This window comes from Oncorhynchus mykiss, chromosome 15, assembly GCF_057628025.1.
Source record: "Oncorhynchus mykiss isolate SJ-2025 chromosome 15, ASM5762802v1, whole genome shotgun sequence".
Classification (NCBI taxonomy): Eukaryota; Metazoa; Chordata; class Actinopteri; order Salmoniformes; family Salmonidae; genus Oncorhynchus; species Oncorhynchus mykiss.
Genome location: NC_143036.1, coordinates 27,121,066 through 27,142,534, shown reverse-complemented (window position 1 = coordinate 27,142,534; position 21,469 = coordinate 27,121,066). Strand labels below are relative to the sequence as shown.

The window sequence follows — 21,469 nt, the reverse complement described above, 5'->3', positions numbered from 1 at the left end:
CTAATTGTCAAACCTTGAGCAATATGACATTTAAAATCGATAAAAAATGACATGACCTCCTCTGGACTAAATTCAAAATACTAAAACCCTCCTCCTGACTGAAATTTAAAAAGCATGACCCTTCCCCATTTTCCTCCCAGGGTAACAATTGTGTACATTTCAACTGGTCCCTTAAGGCAAAAACAAAAGGAGGAACATCTAGCAACCCAAAGGTTTGTGTTCGAATCTCTTTATGGACAACATGTCATGGACAACAATGTCATTGTATGCTGTAGCATTAAGATTTCCCTTCTTTTGAACTAAGGGGCCTAGCCCGAAGCATGAAAAACAACTCCAGACCATTATTCCTCCTCCACCAAACTTTACAGTTGGCACTATGCATTTGGCAGGTAGTGTTTTAAATGGCATCAGCCAAACCTAGATTCGTCCATCGGAAGCGTGATTCCTCACTCCAGAGAACGCGTTTCCACTACTCCAGAGTCAAATGATGGCGAGCTTTACACCACTCCAGCCGATGCTTGGCATTGCGCATGGTGATCTTAGACTTGTGTGTGGCTGCTTGGCCATGGAAACCCATTTCATGAACTCCCGATGAACAGTTATTGCGCTGACGTTGCTTCCAGAGGCAGTTTGGAATTTTAGTAGTGAGTGTTGCAGTAGAGGACAGACTATTTTTATACACGTCAGCACTAGGCAGTCCCATTCTGTGAGGTTGTGTGGCCTACCACTTCATGGCTGAGCCGTTGATGCTGCTCCTAGACAGCACTTACAGTTGACCGGGGCAGCTCTAGCAGGGGAGAAATTTTACAAACTGACTTGTTGGAAAGGTGGCATCCTATGACAGTGCCATGTTGAAAGTCACTGAGCTCTTCAGTATGGGCCATTCTACTGTCAATGTTTGTCTATTGAGCTTGCACGGCTGTGTGCTCGATTTTATACACCTGTCAGCAACGGGTGTGGCTGAAATAGCCAAATCCACTCATTTGAAGGGGTGTCCTCATACTTTTGTATATATAGTGTCTCATACTAAATGGAGGGAGATAGATTTACGTTTCATATGTTCCCTCATGACAAAGTACTACTGAATTACTACACAAAACCCATTTGTGCAGTAGTGACTATGAAGAAAGTTGTAGGGAGTGCATGGTGAATGTGCAGTTTATGCACTACTCAAGATACACAAGTAGAGTTTTGTAGTTTTCAGTAGGAAAACGGTAGGGTTTCCAGTATTAATCAGTTTGAGATTTTTACTTTCTGATGTTGGTAGTAAATACAGCAAGTACTCAAAACACTACAGCTTTACTACACAGGCTTTTGTAATCATCTTCCATCCTTCATCGTTCTGTCTTTCGTAGCCCTTGTGCTGGCACCGCACCATCTGTAAGTTTAACTTTCCTTTATGTTTTGTGGATACTTTCATGTCGCTGTTTAGCCGTTTATATACAGTACCAGTCAAAAGGTTGGACACACCTACTCATTCCAGGATTTTTCTTTATTTTTTACTATTTTCTACATCGTAGAATAATAGTAAAGACTCTAAAATTGGTTGTTGATCATTACTAGACAACCATTTTTAAGTCTTGCCATAGCTTTTCAAAAGTCAAAACTGTAACTCGGCCAGTCAGAAACATTCACTGTCTTCTTGGTAAGCACCTCCAGTGTAGCTTTGGCTTTCTGTTTTAGGTTTTGTCCTGCTGAAATGTGAATTAATCTTCCAGTGTCTGGTGGAAAAGCAGACTTGACCAGGTTTTCCTCTAGGATTATGTCTGTGCTTAGCTCCATTCTGTTTATTTTTTATCCTGTAAAACTCCCCAGTCCTTAACGATTACAAGCATACCCATAACATGATGCAGCCACCACTATGCTTGAAAATATGGAGAGTGGTACTCAGCAATGTGTTGCATTGGATTTGCCCTAAACATAACACTTTGTATTCAGGACAAAAGTTAATTTCTTTACCAAATTGTTTGCAGTCTTACTTTAGGGCCTTGTTGCAAACAGGTTGTTTGTTTTGGAAGATTCATATTCTGTACATGCTTCCTTCTTTTCACTCTGTCAATTAGGTTAGTATTGTGGAGTAACTACAGTACAATGTTAATCAATCCTCAGTTTTCATACCACAGCCATTAAACTCTAACTGTTTTAAAGTCATCTTTGTCCTCATGGTTAAATACCTAAACGGTTTCCTTCCTCTCTGGCAACTGCGTTAGGAAGGATGCCTGTATCTTTGTAGTGACTGGGTGTATTGATACACCATCCAAAGTGTAATTAATAACTTCACCATGTTCAAAGGGATATTTAATGTGTTTTATTTCCCCCCCCCCCCACCTACCAATAGGTGCCCTTCTTTGCGATGCATTGGAAAACCTCCCTGGTCTTTGTGGTTGAATCTGTTTGAAATATACTGCTCGACTGAGGGACCTTACAGATAATTGTATGTCTGGGGTACAGAGATGAGGTAGTCATTCAAAAATCATGTTAAACACTATTATTGCACACAGAGTGAGTCCATGCAACTTATTATGTGACGAAGTTAAACACATGTTCACTTCTGAACTTATTTAGGCTCGCCATAATACTCAAGACATTTCAGCTTTTCATTTGGAATTAATTTGCGAAAATGTCTAAACATAATTCCACTTTTCCATTATGGGGTACTGTGTATAGGCCAGTGACAGAAAAAGGCTGTAACATAACAGAATTTGGAAAAAAGTCAAGGGGTGTGAATACCTTCTGAAGGGACTGTATGTGTACTTGTTTGCAAATGTACAGTAGTACGTTCATACTTACCTCTTTTGACCGGTTGCCAAGGAGGCCCTCGACATAAGACTGGAGGTCATTAACATTGCTTATCAAATGTTTTTCTGTGTTGTCTTATGTGACCTCTGTTAGCAGATGATTGATAATGGGTTATAATTGGTTTGTCTCTGGTGCTCGTCTTTATTTTCTAAAAGGTTACGTGGTGGAGAAAAGTGGCTGCAACACAAAAAAGGATCTGAAGATAGTTAAGTAAAAGCTGAATGAAGAGGCCTCAAAGTGATAAACAAAAAAGTGCAAATATGTAATTCATTTGAATTTAAACTAATTCAATTGCATGTGTATATGTTTGTTATTGATTGTTTGATTACTACAGTTAGAAACTTTAGGAAATAACAGGTGCACTCGTCTAGTAGTGACACAGTAGGGAAACAAGATGTCAATTGTGATTTTGAATAGGCAAACGGTAGTAAATGTGTCCGTTTTCAATAGTAATTCAAAAGTGTTTATGTCAGAAATGAAAAAGGATAAGGAGTAATTCAGTAGTGACAACACTACACAGACAAATGGCAGTAGTAATTCAAGAGGGATTGAGTTGGCATAATGCAGGAATGTGTAGGCATTACGTGGTCATTATACATTCAGCATGTAGAAATTGTGTAGGTATTACTGTGGTCATTCTACATTCAGCATGTAGAAATTGTGTAGGTTTTAAGTTGTAGATACCCAAAAGCTCAGGAGTTACACAGTAGTCATTAAGGGAGAATTATGTAGCGATTTGAATAAGAAATATGTAGTGTTCACCAGTAGTGAAACGTCCCAATTTATCACTCATCACTACTGAAATTAACACATAACTCACTACTCGTTTACTACACATCTCAACAGCAATCAAGTAGTAATACCAGTAGGTTGTGTAGATCTTGTGTAGTAGTTCAGTAGTACTTTTTCATGAGGGTTACTACATCTACCCCTGAGTTCAGGTTGACATACTATAACTGCTGAACACAACTGTACATCAGAAAGAAAAGGTATGCAAGTTTTGAAGTAGCCTAGGCAGCTTACAGGGACAATTCGATCTCTCTTTGAGCAGTTGCATTCCTTGCATAGTATCCACACTGTTGACAAGGAGCGAGGAAGAAGAAGAGGGGAGGGAGAGAGGAGTCAACTTCTCCGAGGGGAGGAAACCGACGGATATTTTTCGCCTGAGCGACAAAAGCCGTCAACTCTGGAATCAGTGTGCAAGATGCATCCTCTAAAGGCAAACGTCGACAAACTGTCAGGGGAGTAAAGCCTTGAAGAACAGGACATCGAATATGCAATTCTTTTGCATTCAGTTCTACGCATGAAGTTAATCAGAAGACTCGTAGAAGAACAGTAAGACGATAAAATAACAATATACTAACATTTTGTGAAGGGCAACTAACTGTTTTAAGGCGTCATCATCTGTGACCCTGAACTTAAAGTGGACTAGTAAATAAATCATTGTTATTGAACAACAGCTAAATAGCTATTTTCGAGTCCATTTGAATTCTGGGAGGATTATCAAGTAAAAATTCATTATTTTCTTACCCTGTGGTGACTAATGACTATGAAGGCGGTGACAGTGCCACGTTTAAGACTGCGTCTGTGATGGGCTGAGCAAGCGAAACTGAAATAATTTTGTTGGTTTTCTACATTGTAACGGTTTTAGAGTTATGACGGAGGTTTTTGAAGTGGTCTTGGCCACTATTCCTTATATTAGCATTTCCCCCCACATGCTTACAAGTTAATGATTTATTTGAAATTGTTATTTTACCCGGTTCAGGGTGGGCAATGTTATTCCAAAGTCCATGACTTCACTCCAACGTCCCACTCCTTCTCAGAATGCTGGACTGACTGCTGAGGAATGGCATCGGCGATATTCGAGGGGACGTCTCTGGTCAACATGTTTGTCAAGGATTGCTGGGTGAACGGGATCCGGAGACTGATCATAAATCAGCGAGGAGAGGAAGAAGAATTCTACGAGATCAGAACCGAGTGGTCAGACAGAAACGTTTTGTATTTGCACAGGAGTTATTCCGATTTTGGGAGATTGTTCAAAAGACTGGTTGAATCATTCCCTGAGGACAGAAGAGCTCTCTCCAAGTCGCCGCTTATCGAAGGTTGGTATAGTGTACCCCATGCCACTGGAAATTGTGTTTAATCAATTAACCAATTAAGTAATGAATTATATGGTCATTTGAAGACAATAGCCACAATACAGTTCGGATGTTTTTTCTATTAATTGGCCTTTTGACCAATCACATAAGGTCTTTTCACGTCAGCTCTGTTTCATAGCTGATGTGATTGGTCAAAAGACCAATTAGTTTAAACTTTTTTTTTTAAAGATCAGCCAATGTTTTGAAGTGTTGAGAACTTTGTCATCAATTATTGTATTCAAATGGGTATTTTTGACAGGTGGGAATTGCATGGGCACATTTGATATAGATAGATCTGTTGATACAGAAAGATAGATAGATAGATCTGTTGTATTATTTACAGTGGATAAATAAGGATTAATTGTTGTTTTCATGACCCAGGTAGACACTGTCCTTTGGAGAACACATAATACCAGACCTATCAAATAGCTGCTCTTTGGTCTACATGATTCCGGATACTGTTTTAGGTTCTCTGGGAACCCCCTAACATGATTGACTGGAACTTAAGTCAAGAGCAATAGGACTGATTTAACTGGCCATCACTAGGCTATACTTTATCACTAGCACATTTTTGGTTGTTTGGTTTTCAGAGCTGGAGGCTATGGGTTAGGTTTATAGTAGCACAGGCTAACTGTCAAAATTAAAATCATATTGGAAAAGGTTAATGTGTGGATTTGTCAGTGAATTTTTTTGATAAATTAGGAGGCGGCCTATCCATTGCATGTTGGCTTTAATAATGTTGAGGTAACGCTGAAAGGCTCAGTTACTCCCCCCTATCGAGTGTTTGTGGACCATTTCTATAATACATTAAATGTTTAGGTTGTGATTAGGCTAATCTACTGTATGTCCCGCGTGATTGAATTGTTGACCAGCTTGTTCTGCAATAGAAGCAGATCCTATCCCGTAGTAATGGGTAAAGATAAACAGAACCCCCAGACAGTTGGAAAGGTTTGTGACACATGAAAGCCAAACACACGGCCCTGGGTTGTATACCTCTTACTGCCCTGTCTGTCACGATGGTGCCCTGACATTGCCCAGGCTGGGTGCTGTCTGGCAGGATGCCCAGCTCATGCCACTTCTATGCCCAGCTAGCACATAACATTCTGAGAACCATATGTTTCTTAGAGCGTGGTTCTTCAGCATAACACTTTCAGCAGGTTTCCACGTGGTTCTGTTTAAAGTCAATGTTCAGAGAATGTTAAGAAACGTTCAGTACTTTCAGCATAACATTTTCTGCAGCTCTGTTGGCCGAGCCCACTAATTGGCCACACCTGATCTTAATGAGTGCTTATTTCTTTTGAAAGGTAGCAGAGCCTGTTTGAATAGACTAAAAGGAACAGCTTCGTATTAGTTTTTTTTAAAACACAAAAAAACATGGCAGGCTAGCTCCATCCTGGTGGTGCAGTGGGCTAATTCCTTGGATAGTGAACAGAATATCATATGTTTGAATCTCACTGATGCCATGCCACAATAAAAAAATAAATGTGTTTGCATGTTTTAAAGCATAAGCAAATAAATGTTTATCTGTGTTTGGAGTTGAAATCAGTTATCCAAACTAAGCTAGCAGTGTTATTAAAACCCTTATTGAAACATTCAGTGAAAGGAACCTCCCTACTATACATGAAAATGTACATTCCCAGAACAGGCCCCCAAAAACATTTTGTTCTCAGAACGTTTAAAAAACGTTCAGTTTTATTGGTCAGGAACCTTATGGCTTCGTTCCCAGAACCAATGGGAAACCAAAAACGTATGTTCCCACAACTTCCAAGGAACCAAATGTGATAGCTGGGTGTTCACCTTGCACAGCCTCTTTGGTACTTCTATTTTGTCTGTGTCCATTCAGCTTACAGTAAGTGTGTTTTGTAAACTGTACCCCCACGCCAGCCTTTTTGTGGCGACTGGAAGGCTCTGTTTCCTTCCCATACACCGAAATAGCTGTCACTGCTGAGGATTGGCTCTTCTCCTTTCTCGGCTGCGTGTGATGCAAAACAACTCATTTTGCACTTCTTCTTTTCCTGGTGTCTCATCGTCCATTCTCATGTCTTGTTGTTTGAGATACGGATGGAGGGAGATGGGTATTGAAATAGGGACTTCATCCAAGTGTTACTCCAGTAGTGGTGTAGGTAGAGTTGAATCATGTCAGTGATGGATAGCTGGCCACAGATGAATACCATTCCGTTTCCCCATGCCCTTTAATTTCCACCTCGGCTCGATATTTTATTTCGATCCGTCTTCTAATTGGCACTCAGATGAAAAGTGGACCTAGCTCGAGCTGTCCTTGCTTCCCTATGTTGTGTTCTTTATTCACACTGTTTCTGGCCCTACTCTTGTTTCTGTGCTGTACCTAGGCAACAAGAGAGGCGTGCAGAACTTCTAGGGAACTTTCAGGCTGAGGTCATTGTGGTGAGAGGGTGATATACAGGCCTGGCTGAAGGAGTGGGCCTCCTATATTTAGGCTAGCCCCTACTGTGGCCTGCTTAGGCCTTCATCAGTCACCTGACATGTTACCCTGGAGTGGGCATCACAGACAGGAAGTGATGTGCTGGTTCTGCTGGCATGAGAGCCAGTCACGAGGGCACCGCCCAAACATCTAGACATAACAGACTCAGACTGGTGACGGAGAGGACAGCCGAGAACACTGTTTAAAGGCTTAACCTAAGATTTATTATGGAATTTGGTGCTCTGTATCTAATGATCAAACGGCAACACCTTATGGAACATACTCATCTAACCGGGGTGATGGTGGTTAGATAATGTTGCAGTACATGACACTACTAAAGGCTATAATGTTGTAGTATCATGCTGACATGGGCCGGTCTGATGTGCTGTAGGATGTCATTGTGAAATAGCTGTTGATAAGGTCTTATAAATGTTGAAATATCATGTGTAAGGATGATGTGGAGGCCATGGTTGATATGCAAATGACAGCACAAACAGGTATCACATTAAGTAGTTGTGTAACTACACTTTTTCATTGCATTGTAAGCTTGTTTAATTACGAAATCTATTACCATAAATGGTTGTAGCTACACTTTAAAAAAAAGCGAGAACGTAATAATATGCTCGCTACAATGGGCAGAAAACAACAGATTTTTGTTGGTAAAGATACTAGCAGTATCTGTGCAGTGTTCCTCAGCCAACTAAATGTAGGCTATGAACTACTGTTGGCCTATTTCTTGGCTACAGGCAAATTCTTTGATGTGCACATGGGAACAGTTTGAATGGCCAGAATGCTGGTAGAGAGGACAATTATTAGACCAATTTGGCCCCTTACTTATTGTGTTACACAAGGAGAACAGAAAACACAAGTTTAGTGTTTCCCTCTTCAACGCGATTCCAGGAAGTGGAGACAGGAAATGGACTCTTCCACAGGAAGTGAGGACATGCACTCAGGGAGCCTGGTCGGAACAAACACAGCTGATTTTTAGTTTCAAAATATTTCATGGCTTATTTTCAGAGGACCACTATTTCTATACATTTAGCTTCAACTTCGAAATATAATTAATTGAGAGAGGAATATGTTCAGTGGTTGTGTTCCATTTTAAATCTACAACTTTATTTTGGCATTCCACGCCAGCGCTCATGTTGCTCACGTTTCCATATCAAAGGTGAAATCCTGTGAACAGATTTCCAAACATCTGTTTACACGGAAAACAGCGAGGCGGTTTTCGAGTGTTGTCTGAGAGGACAGTTATCTTCATGTTTGTTGCATTTGAGCAACCGCCATGTGTGGTGTAGATTTGTTGCATTTTCCTTGAGGCTATGCTCCCAGGGTTATTAGGCATGTCTTTCAAATGAAACATCCAATAAAGAAGAGAAGACCATATGATATTCAAAATGGCACACTGTATCTCTACCATGACATAACCAAGAATACTAATCATACGTCTAAGCCTATGATTAAAAAAACAACAATACAATAAACCTCTTATTTGCAGACAAACAAGCACTTATTGGTCTCAAATTTGCTCTCAAATGGCATCATATTCCCTATAAGTGTGCACTACTTTTTACATTTTTTTTAACCAAAAACATTTCATGACCTAATCACTCCTCAAACCCTGGGGCTTAATGTCATGACTGTGGGCCATTAGAAATGAATGAGATTGTTACATCAGCAGAGCGCTGCCTCGCATCCTCTTACGCAGCCCTCTATCTATCCGAAGGGAGCAGCTCTGTGGCTGCATCGTGCGCACTAGTCGCATCACCTCAGTAAGACCTCATCAGTAGTTTTCTGGAGGATCGTCATCATCAACCTCACTATCGTAGTCATCATGACTATGAATGGCCGTACATGCTATTTTGGGACTAGTTGGAAGTGGAAGGCAGATCCAATGACTAATGCGTCATAGTCACTAGTTTTCACTCTGCATCATTGGATTGTAAAGGCTTAAGTACATATTCACTCACACATCCCCCTGTTTATGAAAGGTCCAAACCAACTAAGCAGGCTACTTTCCACTCTTTTTTTGGACATGTGTTTGCCAATATTAAAGCCCTCATTGCTAGTGCTTATTCCCGAAGTGAAACTTTCCACCCAGCTTCTAAATCTAAAACCTCTCTTATACTTTGCATTGTTAATCCATGTATCATGCTGCTGAGGTAGATAGGTGTGCTGTACGTCTATACTGCAGTTTTCCTATATTCTGCTGTTGCCACTTTCAGATCCTGTGCTGCCTATTACCTAGCATTTTACTGAGCCGTGTTGGCATTCTTGCTGGTTATCCTATTTGTGACACGTGCAGTTGCGTGCTCTTAAAACTATGTCCACTTAATTTAAATAAGTCTATTTGTGTTTCTCTGTACTTGCCATGCCCAGAACAAATATCACAGGAGCATTGTGATTGTGAATATAAAGGTTCTCATTTTACTGATTGCCACCTTTTCAATTATATTTTTTTTGGCAACCTTTTTTACATGAGTAAAGTTGAATTGGGCCCTCCTCCCATTTAGCCTTTGTTGTGTGTTCTGGCCTGTGGATAGATAAGATGCTAGTTGACACAAAGGTCAAAGTAGCTGCCCTATTGTTATGGTGGATGCACAGATAGGATTTACCTCATGTTATCTCAGTAGGAGAGTTATTTTGATCTGAAAGCTCAGGCTGTCTCAAAATTATGTTTTTTGGTTTGTCTTGGGAATCAAATCGAGTTTAAATGTGTACCTGGTTTGTTACCTGAGAATTTACTTGAGGCCTAAGATTTTCAGTTTTGTGAGATTAATACAATAAAGTGGTAATAACCATGTAATAACCTTTGACTGCGTTATGTTTGTGTCATTTTGTGTTTAGGTCTGGTTAAGATTAAAGAGGCCAGTGACATTGAGCTGAAACTAAATGAGGTGGAGAAGCTACTGAAGAATGCAATCAACATGCCATGGAAGGTGGGTCACTAGTCGTTTAGGACTGCCCCTCTACACATTTGGATTTGATCAACTTGTATGCAAACCTATTCATTTATACACCTTCCAACATACCACATTTGAGATTAGTTATAATGCATTTTTGTATGGCTCTCATAAATAGAACCCATGCTCATACTATCTGTGCTGTCTGTCTCCCCAGTATTCTAGGTCAGAGGTGGTGTTGACATTCTTTGAGCGATCACCGCTGGACCAAGTGCTGAAAAATGACAACGTCCACAAGATCCAGCCATGCTTCCAGAGTCCATACAAGATATCAGGTATTGATTCGTGGTGAAACACAGGGAAAACACTCGGCTTTCTTCCCAGTATTAACTGGGGCTCCCGAGTGGCGCAGCGGTCTAAGGCACTGCATCCCAGTCCTGGAGGCGTCACTACAGATCCTGGTTTGATTCCAGGCTGTATCCCAACCGGCCATGACGGGTAGACTGTCATTGTAAATAAGAATGGTTTCTTAACTGACTTGCCTAGTTAAATCAAATTTAAAAACAAAGTAACTTTCCTTTTAACCACCCAAACAACCAATGCAATTCAACAACAACAGCATGCCCCACTTGACATCTGAACCAGGAAACCTCTGAGTAATATAAGATAAGCTGGAATTGTATCGTCTGTTTTCACAGAAATGTGCCTTGCGTTAAAGAATTCCTTACAGGACATATAAACAACAGACAAAACATGGGGTAGACTGTTCATGTCCTAAACTGTAGAATGTGTTCTGTGCCCTACAGAGATCATGCGTTCCAATGGCTTCTGTCTGGCCAACACTGAGACAATCGTGTTTGATGAGAGTCTGCCACAGGACGCAGAGAGACCCTCATCCACTGACTCTGCTGCTGGCTCTGCAGAACACCTGTAAGTAACACGTGACTTTACGACTTTTTTTACCTGTTAGATTCACCTTACCAGTCAGTATCAATGTCATTGTGTATTGAGACAAATGGGCATTTCTTCATCCTCATAAGAGGTGAAATTGTGTGTGCCGTAGATATTTTAATATTTCTAATACAATGTTGACTTTGGACTGTAACTCCCTGCACCACAACCAGAGAAGCATGGCAGTATCACGCGTTAACCAGAATGACTGAGGTTGAAGAAGAAAAGTGTTTTCTCCTGAATTTAGGCCTATTTTATTGTACAAACATGATATATCCTGTTACTTTTCGTACAGTTCACATTATCTTTACTACACATTATCTTTACTACACACACACCTACAGGGACCTTTTAGGATCACAAGTGTTTGTTCCTTGAATTTCAAAGAGGTTCCAGGGTCCCCCTCAGGAAATGTCTCAGTGCTTCCTTCCCTGGGTGGGGTGTGAGGAGGGAAGCTAGGGAGGGACCTTTACTCAGTCTCCACAACCAAATATTTTTCACCAAATATTACAATGCGGTTAAAGTCAGTCATTAAAGTCATTCAAACTTGTTTTTAAGCCACTCCACAATTTTTTTTGTTAACAAAATATTGCTTTGGAAAGTAGGTTAGGACATCTACTTTGTGCATGACATCATTTGATTTAATTGGGGCGGCAGGGTAGCCTAGTGGTTAGAGAGTTGGACTAGGAACCGGAAGGTTGCAAGTTCAAACCCCTGAGCTGACAGGGTACTAATCTGTCGTTCTGCCCCTGAACACGCAGCTAACCCACTGTTCCTAGGCCGTCATTGAAAATAAGAATTTGTTCTTAACTGACTTGCCTGGTTAAATAAAGGTCTAATAAATACAAAAAAAAAAAAAAAATTGGAGGTACTCAAACTCAATGCTCTTTGCTTGACATCATGGGAAGATTTTTTTTAAATCAGCCAGAAAAAAACATTGCAGCAATCTCCAAACGCCTGAAGGTACCACATTCACCACAAACAATAGTACGCAAGTATAAGCACCATGGGACCACGCAGCCGTGATACCGCTCAGGAAGGAGACGCGTTCTGTCTCCTAGAGATGAACATACTTTGGTGCGAAAAGTGCAAATCAATCCCAGAACAACAGCAAAGGACCTTGTGAAGATGCTGGGGGAACAGGTACAAAAGTATCTATATCCACAGTAAAACAATTCCTATATCGACCTAACCTGAATGGCCGCTCAGCAAGGAAGAAGACACTGCTCCATAACCGGCATAAAAAAGCCAGACTACGGTTTGCAGCTGCACATGGGGACAAAGATCGTACTTTTTGGAGAAATGTCCTCTGGTCTGATGAAACAAAAATAGAACTGTTTGTCCATAATGACCATCGTTATGTTTGGAGGAAAAAGGGGCAGGCTAGCAAGCCGAAGAACACCATCCCGACCGTGAATCACGGGAGTGGCAGCATCATGTTGTGGGGATGCTTTGCTGCCCGAGGGACTGGTGCACTTCACAAAATAGATGGCATCATGAGGTGGGAAAATTACGTGGATAAATTGAAGCAACATATCAAGACATCAGTCAGGAAGTTAAAGCTTGGTCGCAAATGGGTCTTCCAAATGGACAATGACCCCAAGCATACTTAAAGTTGTGGCAAAATGTCTTAAGGACAACCATGTCAAGGTATTGGAGGGGCCATCACAAAGCCCTGACCTCATCCTATAGAAAATGTGCGAGTAAGGAGACTTACAAACCTGACTCGGTTACACCAGCTCTGTCAGGAGGAATGGGCCAAAATTCACCCAACTTATTGTGGGAAGTTTGGAAGGCTACCCAAAATATTTGACTCAAGTTAAACAATTTAAAGGCATTGCTACCAAATACTAATTGAGTGTATGTTAACTTCTGACCCACTGGGAATGTGATGAAAGAAATTAAAGCTGAAATAAATAATTCTCTCTACTATTATTCTGACATTTCACATTCTTAAAATAAAGTGGTGATCCTAGCTGACCTAAAACAGGGGATTTTTACATGGATTAAATGTCAGGAATTGTGAAAAACTGAGTTTAAATATATTTGGCTAAGGTGTATGTAAACTTCCGACTTTAACTGAATCTTCTCACCTGGATCATCATAGCTAGCTAGCTGCAATCCGAGTGAACACTTCTGGCTAACGTATCTGTCCCGAAGCAAGCACCAATTAGCCTGGAGCTAGCCCATACTAGGCCAATCTCCCAGCTAGCTGAAGAGGTCAATCAGCCACTCCTGGACCCCTTTTACTGCCGGTACGGGGTACGGAACCCCGCCAATTCTTCACGACTGGACTAGCGACTTAATCTGCTCGAGGGGGTTACTCAACTGGCTCCTACGTCGTGACGTTCCCTGAATGCCCATCTGCTAGCCGCGTCCCGCTAGCTCCCACTAGCTGTCTAGACCATATCGGACTGTTAGCTAATAGGTCCGGCGGGCCAGTTTCTCGTACCACTATTCCTATTTTGCCAATCGGCCTGGGCCCCTTTTACCACACAAAGCCCTGCTTATCCATCACGGCTGGACTACCGACGTAATCTGCCCCAGGGTCTTTTTTCCAACAGGCCCCTTGGTCTCGACGTCCCCTGAATGCCCATCTGCTAGCCTGCTAGCCGTGGCCCGCTAGCTGTCTAGAGCATATTGGACTGTTAGCTGAATAGATCCATTTGTCAATTGGACTGGACCCCTCTGCTACACGGAACCCTACTAATCTATCACGACTGGCCTATCGACGGAACCGCACGAGGAGGCTAAAACAGACTTTCCTCCGTCGCGACATCCCTCTAAGACCCTTCTGCTAGCTTGCTAGCCCCGGCCTGCTAGCAGTCTGAATCGCCGTGTCTCCAGCCAGCACAACCATTCACTGGACCCGTAAGATTACTCGGCTACGCATGCCTTTCCCTAATGTCAATATGCCTTCACTGTTCTGGTTAGTGATTGTTTTATTTCACTGTAGAGCCTCTAGCCCTGCTCAATATGCCTTAAACAACCATTTAGTTCCATCTCCCACATATGCGATGACATCACCTGGTTTAAATGTTTCTCGAGACAATATCTGTCTCATCACTCAATGCCTAGATTTACTTCCAATGTACTCACATCCTACCATACCTATGTCTGTACATTATGCCTTGAATCTATTCTATCGCGCCCAGAAACCTGCTCCTTTTACTCTGTGTTCCGAACGTACTAGACGACCAGTTCTTATAGCCTTTAGCCGTACCCTTATCCTACTCCTCTGGTGATGTAGAGGTTAATCCAGGACCTGCAGTGCCTAGCTCCACTCCTATTCCCCAGGTGATCTCATTTGTTGACTTCTGTAACGTTAAAAGCCTTGGTTTCATGCATGTTAACACTAGAAGCCTCCTCCCTAAGTTTGTTTTATTCACTGCTTTAGCACACTCTGCCAACCCGGTTGTCTTAGCCGTGTCTGAATCCTGGCTTAGGAAGACCACCAAAACCCCCTAAAATTTCCATCCCAAACTATAACATTTTCCGCCAAGATTGAACTGCCGAAGGGGGCGGAGTTAGCCTGCCTCTGCAGGCCTTCTCTTATTATCCAGGTCTGTACCCAAACAATTCGAGCTTCTACTTTTAAAAATCCACCTTTCCAAAAACAAGTCTCTCACCCTTGCCGCTTGCTATAGACCACCCTCTGACCTGGACACCATATGTGAATTGATTGCCCCCAATCCATCTTCAGAGCTCATGCTGCTAGGTGACCTAAACTGGGACATGCTTAATACCCAGGCCATCCTATAATCTAAGCTTGATGCCCTCAATCTCACACAAATTATCAATGAACCTACCAGGTACAACCCCAAATCGGTAAACATGGGCACCCTCATAGATATCATCCTAACCAACCTGCCCTCCAAATACACCTCTGCTGTTTTCAACCAAGATCTCAGCGATCACTGCCTCATTGCCTGCATCCGTAATGGGTCTGTGGTCAAACGACCACCCCTCCTCACTGTCAAACACTCCCTAAAACACTTCAGCGAGCAGGCCTTTCTAATCGACCTGGCCGGGGTATCCTGGAATAATACTGACCTCATCCCGTCAGTAGAGGATGCCTGGTTATTCTTTAAAAGTGCCTTCCTCACCCTCTTAAATTAGCCTGCTCCGTTCAAAAATTTTAGAACCAGGAATAGATATAGCCCTTGGTTCACTCCAGACCCGACTGCCCTTGACCAGCACAAACACATCCTGTGGCGTACTGCATTAGCATCGAATAGCCCCCGTGATATTCAACTTTTTAGGGAAATTAGGAACCAGTATACACAGGCATTTAGGAAAGCTAAGGCTAGATTTTTCAAACAGCAATTTGCATCCTGTAGCACAAACTCAAAAAAAAGTTCTGGGACACTAAAGTCCATGGAGAATAAGAGCAGCTCCTCCCAGCTGTCCACAGCACTGAGAATAGGAAACACTGTCACCACGATAAATCCACTATAATTGAGAATTTCAATAAGCATTTTTCTACGGCTGGCCATGCTTTCCACCTGGCTACCCCTACTCCGGTCAACTACCCGGCACCCCCCACAGCAACTCGCCCAAGCCTCCCCATTTCTCCTTCACCCAAATCCAGAAAGCTGATGTTCTGAAAGAGCTGCAAAATCTGGACCCCTACAAATCAGCCGGGCTAGACAATCTGGACCCTCTCATTCTAAAATTATATGCCGAAATTGTTGCAACCTCTATTACTAGCCTGTTCAATCTCTCTTTCTGAGATTCCCAACGATTGGAAAGCTATCGCGATCATCTCCCTCTTCAAAGGGAGAGACACTCTAGACCCAAACTACTACAGACCTATATTTATCCTACCCTGCCTTTCTAACGTCTTCGAAAGCCAAGTCAACAGATTTTCCAACCATTTAGAATCCCACCGTACCTTCTCTGTTATGCAATCTGGTTTCAGAGCTGGTCATGGGTGCACCTCAGCCACGCTCAAGGTCCTAAACGATATCATAACCGCCATCGATAAGAGACATTACTGTGCAGCCGTATTTGTCGACCTGGCCAAGGCTTTCGACTCTGTCAATCACCACATTCTTATCGGCAGACTAAACAGCCTTGGTTTCTCAAATGACTGCCTCGCCTGGTTCACCAACTACTTCTCTGATAGTGTTCAGTGTGTCAAATCAGAGGGCCTATTGTCTGGACCTCTGGAAGTCTCTATGGGGGTGTCACAGGGTTCAATTATCGGGCCGACTCTTCTCTGTGTATATCAATGATGTTGCTCTTGCTGCTGGTGATTCTCTGATCCACCTCTACGCAGACAACACCATTCTGTATACTTCTGGCCCTTCTTTGGACACTGTGTTAACAACCCTCCAGATGAGCTTCAATGCCATAAAATTCTCCTTCCGTTGCCTCCAACTGCTCTTAAATGCAAGTAAAACTAAATGCATGCTCTTCAACCAATCGCTGCCCACACCTGCCCGCTCATTCAGCATCGCTACTCTGGACTCTCCTTCCGGACTCGTATTAAGCATCTCCAATCCAAAATTGAATTTAGAATTGGCTTCCTATTTCGCAACAAAGCATCCTTCACTCATGCTGCCAAACATGCCCTTGTAAAACTGACCATCCTACCGATCCTTGACTTCGGCGATGTCATTTACAAAATAGCCTCCAACACTCTACTCAACAAATTGGATGCAGTCTATCACAGTGCCATCCGTTTTGTCACCAAAGCCCATATCCTACCCACCACTGGGACCAGTATTCCCTCGTTGGATGATCCTCGCTTCATATTCGTCACCAAACCCACTGGCTCCAGGTCAACTATAAGTCTTTACAAAAAAATTGCCACAAAACAAATCACTGAAGCTGGAGTCTTATATCTCCCTCTCTCTAAGTTTAAGCATCAGTTGTCATTGTACCTGTACACAGTGTATCATCACTGTACCTATACACAGCCAATCTGTAAATAGCACAGCCAACTACCTCATCCCCATATTGTTACTTATCCTCTTGCACTTTTGTACCCCAGTATCTCTATTCTCTACTTGCACATCTGTCATTCCAGTGTTAATGCTAAATTGTAATTATTTTGCCTCCATGGCCTATTTATTGCCTTACCTCCCTACTCTCCTATTGAACACATGTTTTAGTAAATTTAGTGTCTTAGTATGGGTTGACCACTTGGTCCATTCCTACTGGGCACGGACGTCAATTCAACATCTATTCCACATTGATTTAACGTACCTGAATTAATAGGATGTGGAAACAACTATGATTCAACTGGTGTGTGCCCAGTGAGTTGAGTGATACCCATGTCTGGCGTTTTCCTCTCTTAGGTACGAGGATGGCAGGGAGTTCCTGACGGTGGAACCAGACATCAGTGACGATGACTCCGATGCCTACGTCACAAACCTGTCTTACTACCATCTGGTCCCCTTTGAGACGGACATCCTGGAATGAGGAGCCAAAATGGCTGACGGTTAGCATCACTGCCTGCTCAGATGCTGTCAGAAACCAACCCATGTCATGTGACCTAGCTGTGGACAGCTTTGTCCAGCATGTTGGCCACAAATGTTACAGTAGCTGCACAACTTCACCGATTAACTTTGCTACTGCTGCTTAAAGGCCAACGTTTGTCATGGCAGCTTTGTCTCTGTCGAATCGGAGAGCAGATCCTGGGGTTCAGCGGCTGTATGGACAGACATACACACAGACTGTAGTATTACTCACAGCAAGATTGTATATAGAGAGATGTAATATCACTGGCTTACAAAGTCCAATGTCTGTGATATCACCAGTGTGCCTCGTCCTCTATCCTCAAGATGTGGTTATAAGGAAATAAGGAGATTGCCCATTTCTTGCTTCCTGTGTCCTCTCTCCTCTACAATTGTGCATTTTAGTTTTCTTTGGGATTGAACTTGGTGTACTTCATAGAACTGTGTTCAGTATCAGCCTTAAACTGCAGTCTTGTCATTACAACCAGTATTACGAAAGATTATTGTTTTATGTGGAGTGATAGCTTGACTTTTCTAATTGGGATTGAATGGGAAATTAACTTTTTTTTGGTTCAATGTGACTTTTCCTCACCACACCACACCTATACCTACCACACCTATATGTTAGGACGACAGGTTAGGGATGTTATTGTGTTCAAAACATCAAATCGGAACACTACATCACTGTATGAATGACAGTACCAGATTGGTTTGAGTAGCAAAAATTGAACAGTTGCGTAATCTTCGTCTAGGGGATTGTTATCATGTGCATAGTGTACGCAAGCAGTGTTTTGCTGGTTCAAGCAAGGCCATGTCAGACCCTGTATTATGCTGTATAGGCTACTGTAATTCCACAACTCAGTCCAACAGCTGACTATAGTCTCTGTGTGGGAGTCGGCAGCGTAGCCAGCCACTGGAGAAACAAATATTCTCTGTTTCTAAAGATAACAAATGACAATGTTGTGTGGAAAACCACTATAAGGGAATTTAGGCCAACACTGGATTTTTCCTCTTTCTGTTGTTTGGCAAATAAACATCAGTTTAAACACAGCCACAACATGATTTCCCCAATATCACTAAATAAGACATCATTTGGACACCAAACATGTGGGAATGGCACATTTGAAAATATGGCATGCCCCAACATGGTTTCTGTCCACATTTCAAGTCAAATTAAAGATGAAAAAAACAAAATAATTGACTCAGCATTTGTTTCCATTGGAAGGTTTTCCAGCTGTCTGCACCTTCAGCAGTCCTGTAGATGTAGTGGTAACTTGTTTAGTCGCTCACATGTGTTCCTGTCTCCCTACAGAAGTGAGTCTAGTTTTTCTCTGTATGTGTGAAGCTGCAGCAGCATTGAGCCCTCTGGCTACTGGGTAGGTAGCTACGTAGCTAGCTGTCTGTCTTCCTCTGCTCTGTATTGTTCTGTAGCCACAGGGGTTTGCCCCTCCCCTGAATCCACAGGCACTGAACATTCTGAAACTTGGCACATGGGGCCTTTACCCGACCCTAAACTCCCCTCCCCTAGTTAGCAACACAGTCATGCCCATTGCTCAGCCCGTGAGACAACCCAGGTCTTTCTCAACATGTGAAACTATCCCACTTTTTTCTCTTCCTGCTTTCTTCTCTATTTTCTCAGCGGCAGAGAGCCTAAAGAGGAGGAAAAGCACATATTTTTGGGCACTGGAGGTGGTTCTGTTGACTGGCTGCGTTGGAGAAATGGCACCACATCCTTCTTAATGCTCTCTGGGAGAGAAGGAAAATCCCACCACTAGCAACTCAATGCTGAAATAAGGAACTGGACTATTTAAAAGGAAAATTATACATGATGAATGGAACGGTTGATTTGTATTCATTTCTGTTCCGAGTCAGTCAAGACAGTAGACATTGATTCGTGAAGGACCTTGTGCAGTGTGCATGCATCCATCCATCCACCAGTCATGTCTAAACGGTACTCAACTAATCCGGTGTGGCCTCAGGAGTACCCAACCAAACTCCAGTACTCTGGTCTCTCCGCCACACTCTTTGAACACACCAGTATGTCAAGTTCAACAAATGTCAGACATCGGTGTGATCATTTGGAAGATGCTTTTTGTTTTATTACAATGATATTCTAATTTAATATAATGTTAAGAGGTTATTTATTTTTATAGTCCAAATGTTTGACAGACTGGCTGTCATATCGCTAAGCTAACCGTGACCCGCCTTGTAACCTTGTTGATATGCTTACGGCCAGTGTGAGACATATCTTGAAACATACTGCATCTGCTCAGTATTATTAATTATATTAATCAAGAGTCTAAATCCTGTCTGGTGGGGGGCTCTAAACTAACAAATTGAATTGTTATAAGATGGTCATACCAAGGATTATTTAGCTATTTGATTTTGAATGTTAAGGCTCCTTAAGGTATCCCCCAAAATATATTGGATGAAACATTTAATTTGGCATTAGGCCTACTGTTATTAACCAATAGAAACACATTGAATAACAGGTAAAAAAAAATATATATTCTAAAGAAGTTTATTCTGAAGTGTCTGTCGAATATCTGAGTGATATAAGATCAGGGAACTCTTTGTTTTTACATGTATTTATCCCCTTAGTTTAGTGCCTAAAATATCTCCATAAACTATACTTCAATATATTATTTGAACTGTTACCGGGACCTTCAGTCTTGTGAGGCTTGTGGGCGTCCTAGAGCGAAACGGAGAACATCCATATATATATATATATATATATATATTTTATTTTGCCCCTTTTTCTCCCCAATTTCGTGGTATCCAATTGATTTTAGTAGCTACTATCTTGTCTCATCGCTACAACTCCCGTACGGCCTCGGGAGAGACGAAGGTTGAAAGTCATGCGTCCTTAAAACGGAGAACATCGTCATGTTTGTGAGAGTCTCAGCTTTCCACAGAGGGGCGACCGTTCCAGGCGCTACAGACAGAAGTTGGCATAAGAGGGTATACTGTCTTCAGACGAGTCTTGTGGGAATGGTTGAGCAAAACGGAGAACATTGTCGTGTTCGTAAGAGTCCTCTTTCAATCGTTTGTAGGCCAAACGGTTCGGACGCTACAGAGGTTTTCGTGAGGAGACCGATTTTCGTGATGTCTCATGGTTTTGACAAACACTGCACTAGCTCTGCCACCTTTCACCACAGATGCCCACGGGTGATATCGGCAGATGCGGTGGATTGAGATGCAGCCCATGCAAAAAAAACATATCTCTAGCTTAAACAGACAGATTGATGTTTTTTTTGTATAATGTTAATTCGATTTCCGCAGGGGTGCGGACATTGTAAGCCAAGGGTTAATACTTATTTAGAAGCATTCATTCTGCCTATGATTGGTAGACTATGTAACAATTATATTAAAGATGTTTTGTAATAAAAAAAATAACCTTGACTGTTACTCTTTTATAATTGAGGCAATATCTGAGCATTATACCTCAATGGAAGAATAAAAAATCAACAGGTACTGCAACTCAAGGCCTACAGCTTCAGGATGTGTAAAACAGGGCTCTCTTGTGGTAGGTATCAGAGTTACACACAATCAGAATTGAATTATTTAAGTCCATGGATGTACATTGTCTACAAAGACTGATGACAACAAAACATAAATAATCGAGTAATAAAACCTTATATTTTAGGTTATATGGTAAAACCATAGAGAATGATAGAGTTATCTAGTGGCCAAAAGGCTGTATTAGCATGGGCAGTGCCATTGAGATCTTCCACCATTTTAATGTAAACTGTCTGGGGCTTCCAACTTCATTGG

General features: G+C 42.0%; 1 protein-coding gene across 4 annotated transcripts; it reads left to right on the top strand.

Moving 5' to 3' along the window:
* Positions 1-3,875: 3,875 nt before the first annotated feature.
* pxdc1b (PX domain containing 1b) lies at positions 3,876-21,088 on the top strand. Of its 4 annotated transcripts, none has more exons than XM_090199701.1 (7): positions 3,876-4,134; positions 4,623-4,901; positions 10,225-10,316; positions 10,498-10,615; positions 11,087-11,210; positions 17,537-17,679; positions 19,335-21,088. In XM_090199701.1, the coding sequence occupies exons 2-6, from the start codon at positions 4,646-4,648 to the stop codon at positions 17,658-17,660; spliced, it is 714 nt and encodes a 237-aa protein (XP_090055827.1). In that variant the 5' UTR covers positions 3,876-4,134; positions 4,623-4,645; the 3' UTR covers positions 17,661-17,679; positions 19,335-21,088. The 4 variants fall into 4 exon arrangements, with proteins under 4 accessions (XP_090055827.1, XP_021418519.2, XP_090055826.1 ...); XM_090199700.1 differs by having other exon boundaries at positions 3,884-4,134; positions 4,565-4,901; XM_021562844.3 differs by lacking the exon at positions 19,335-21,088 and having other exon boundaries at positions 17,537-18,889.
* The last annotated feature ends 381 nt before the right edge of the window (positions 21,089-21,469 follow it).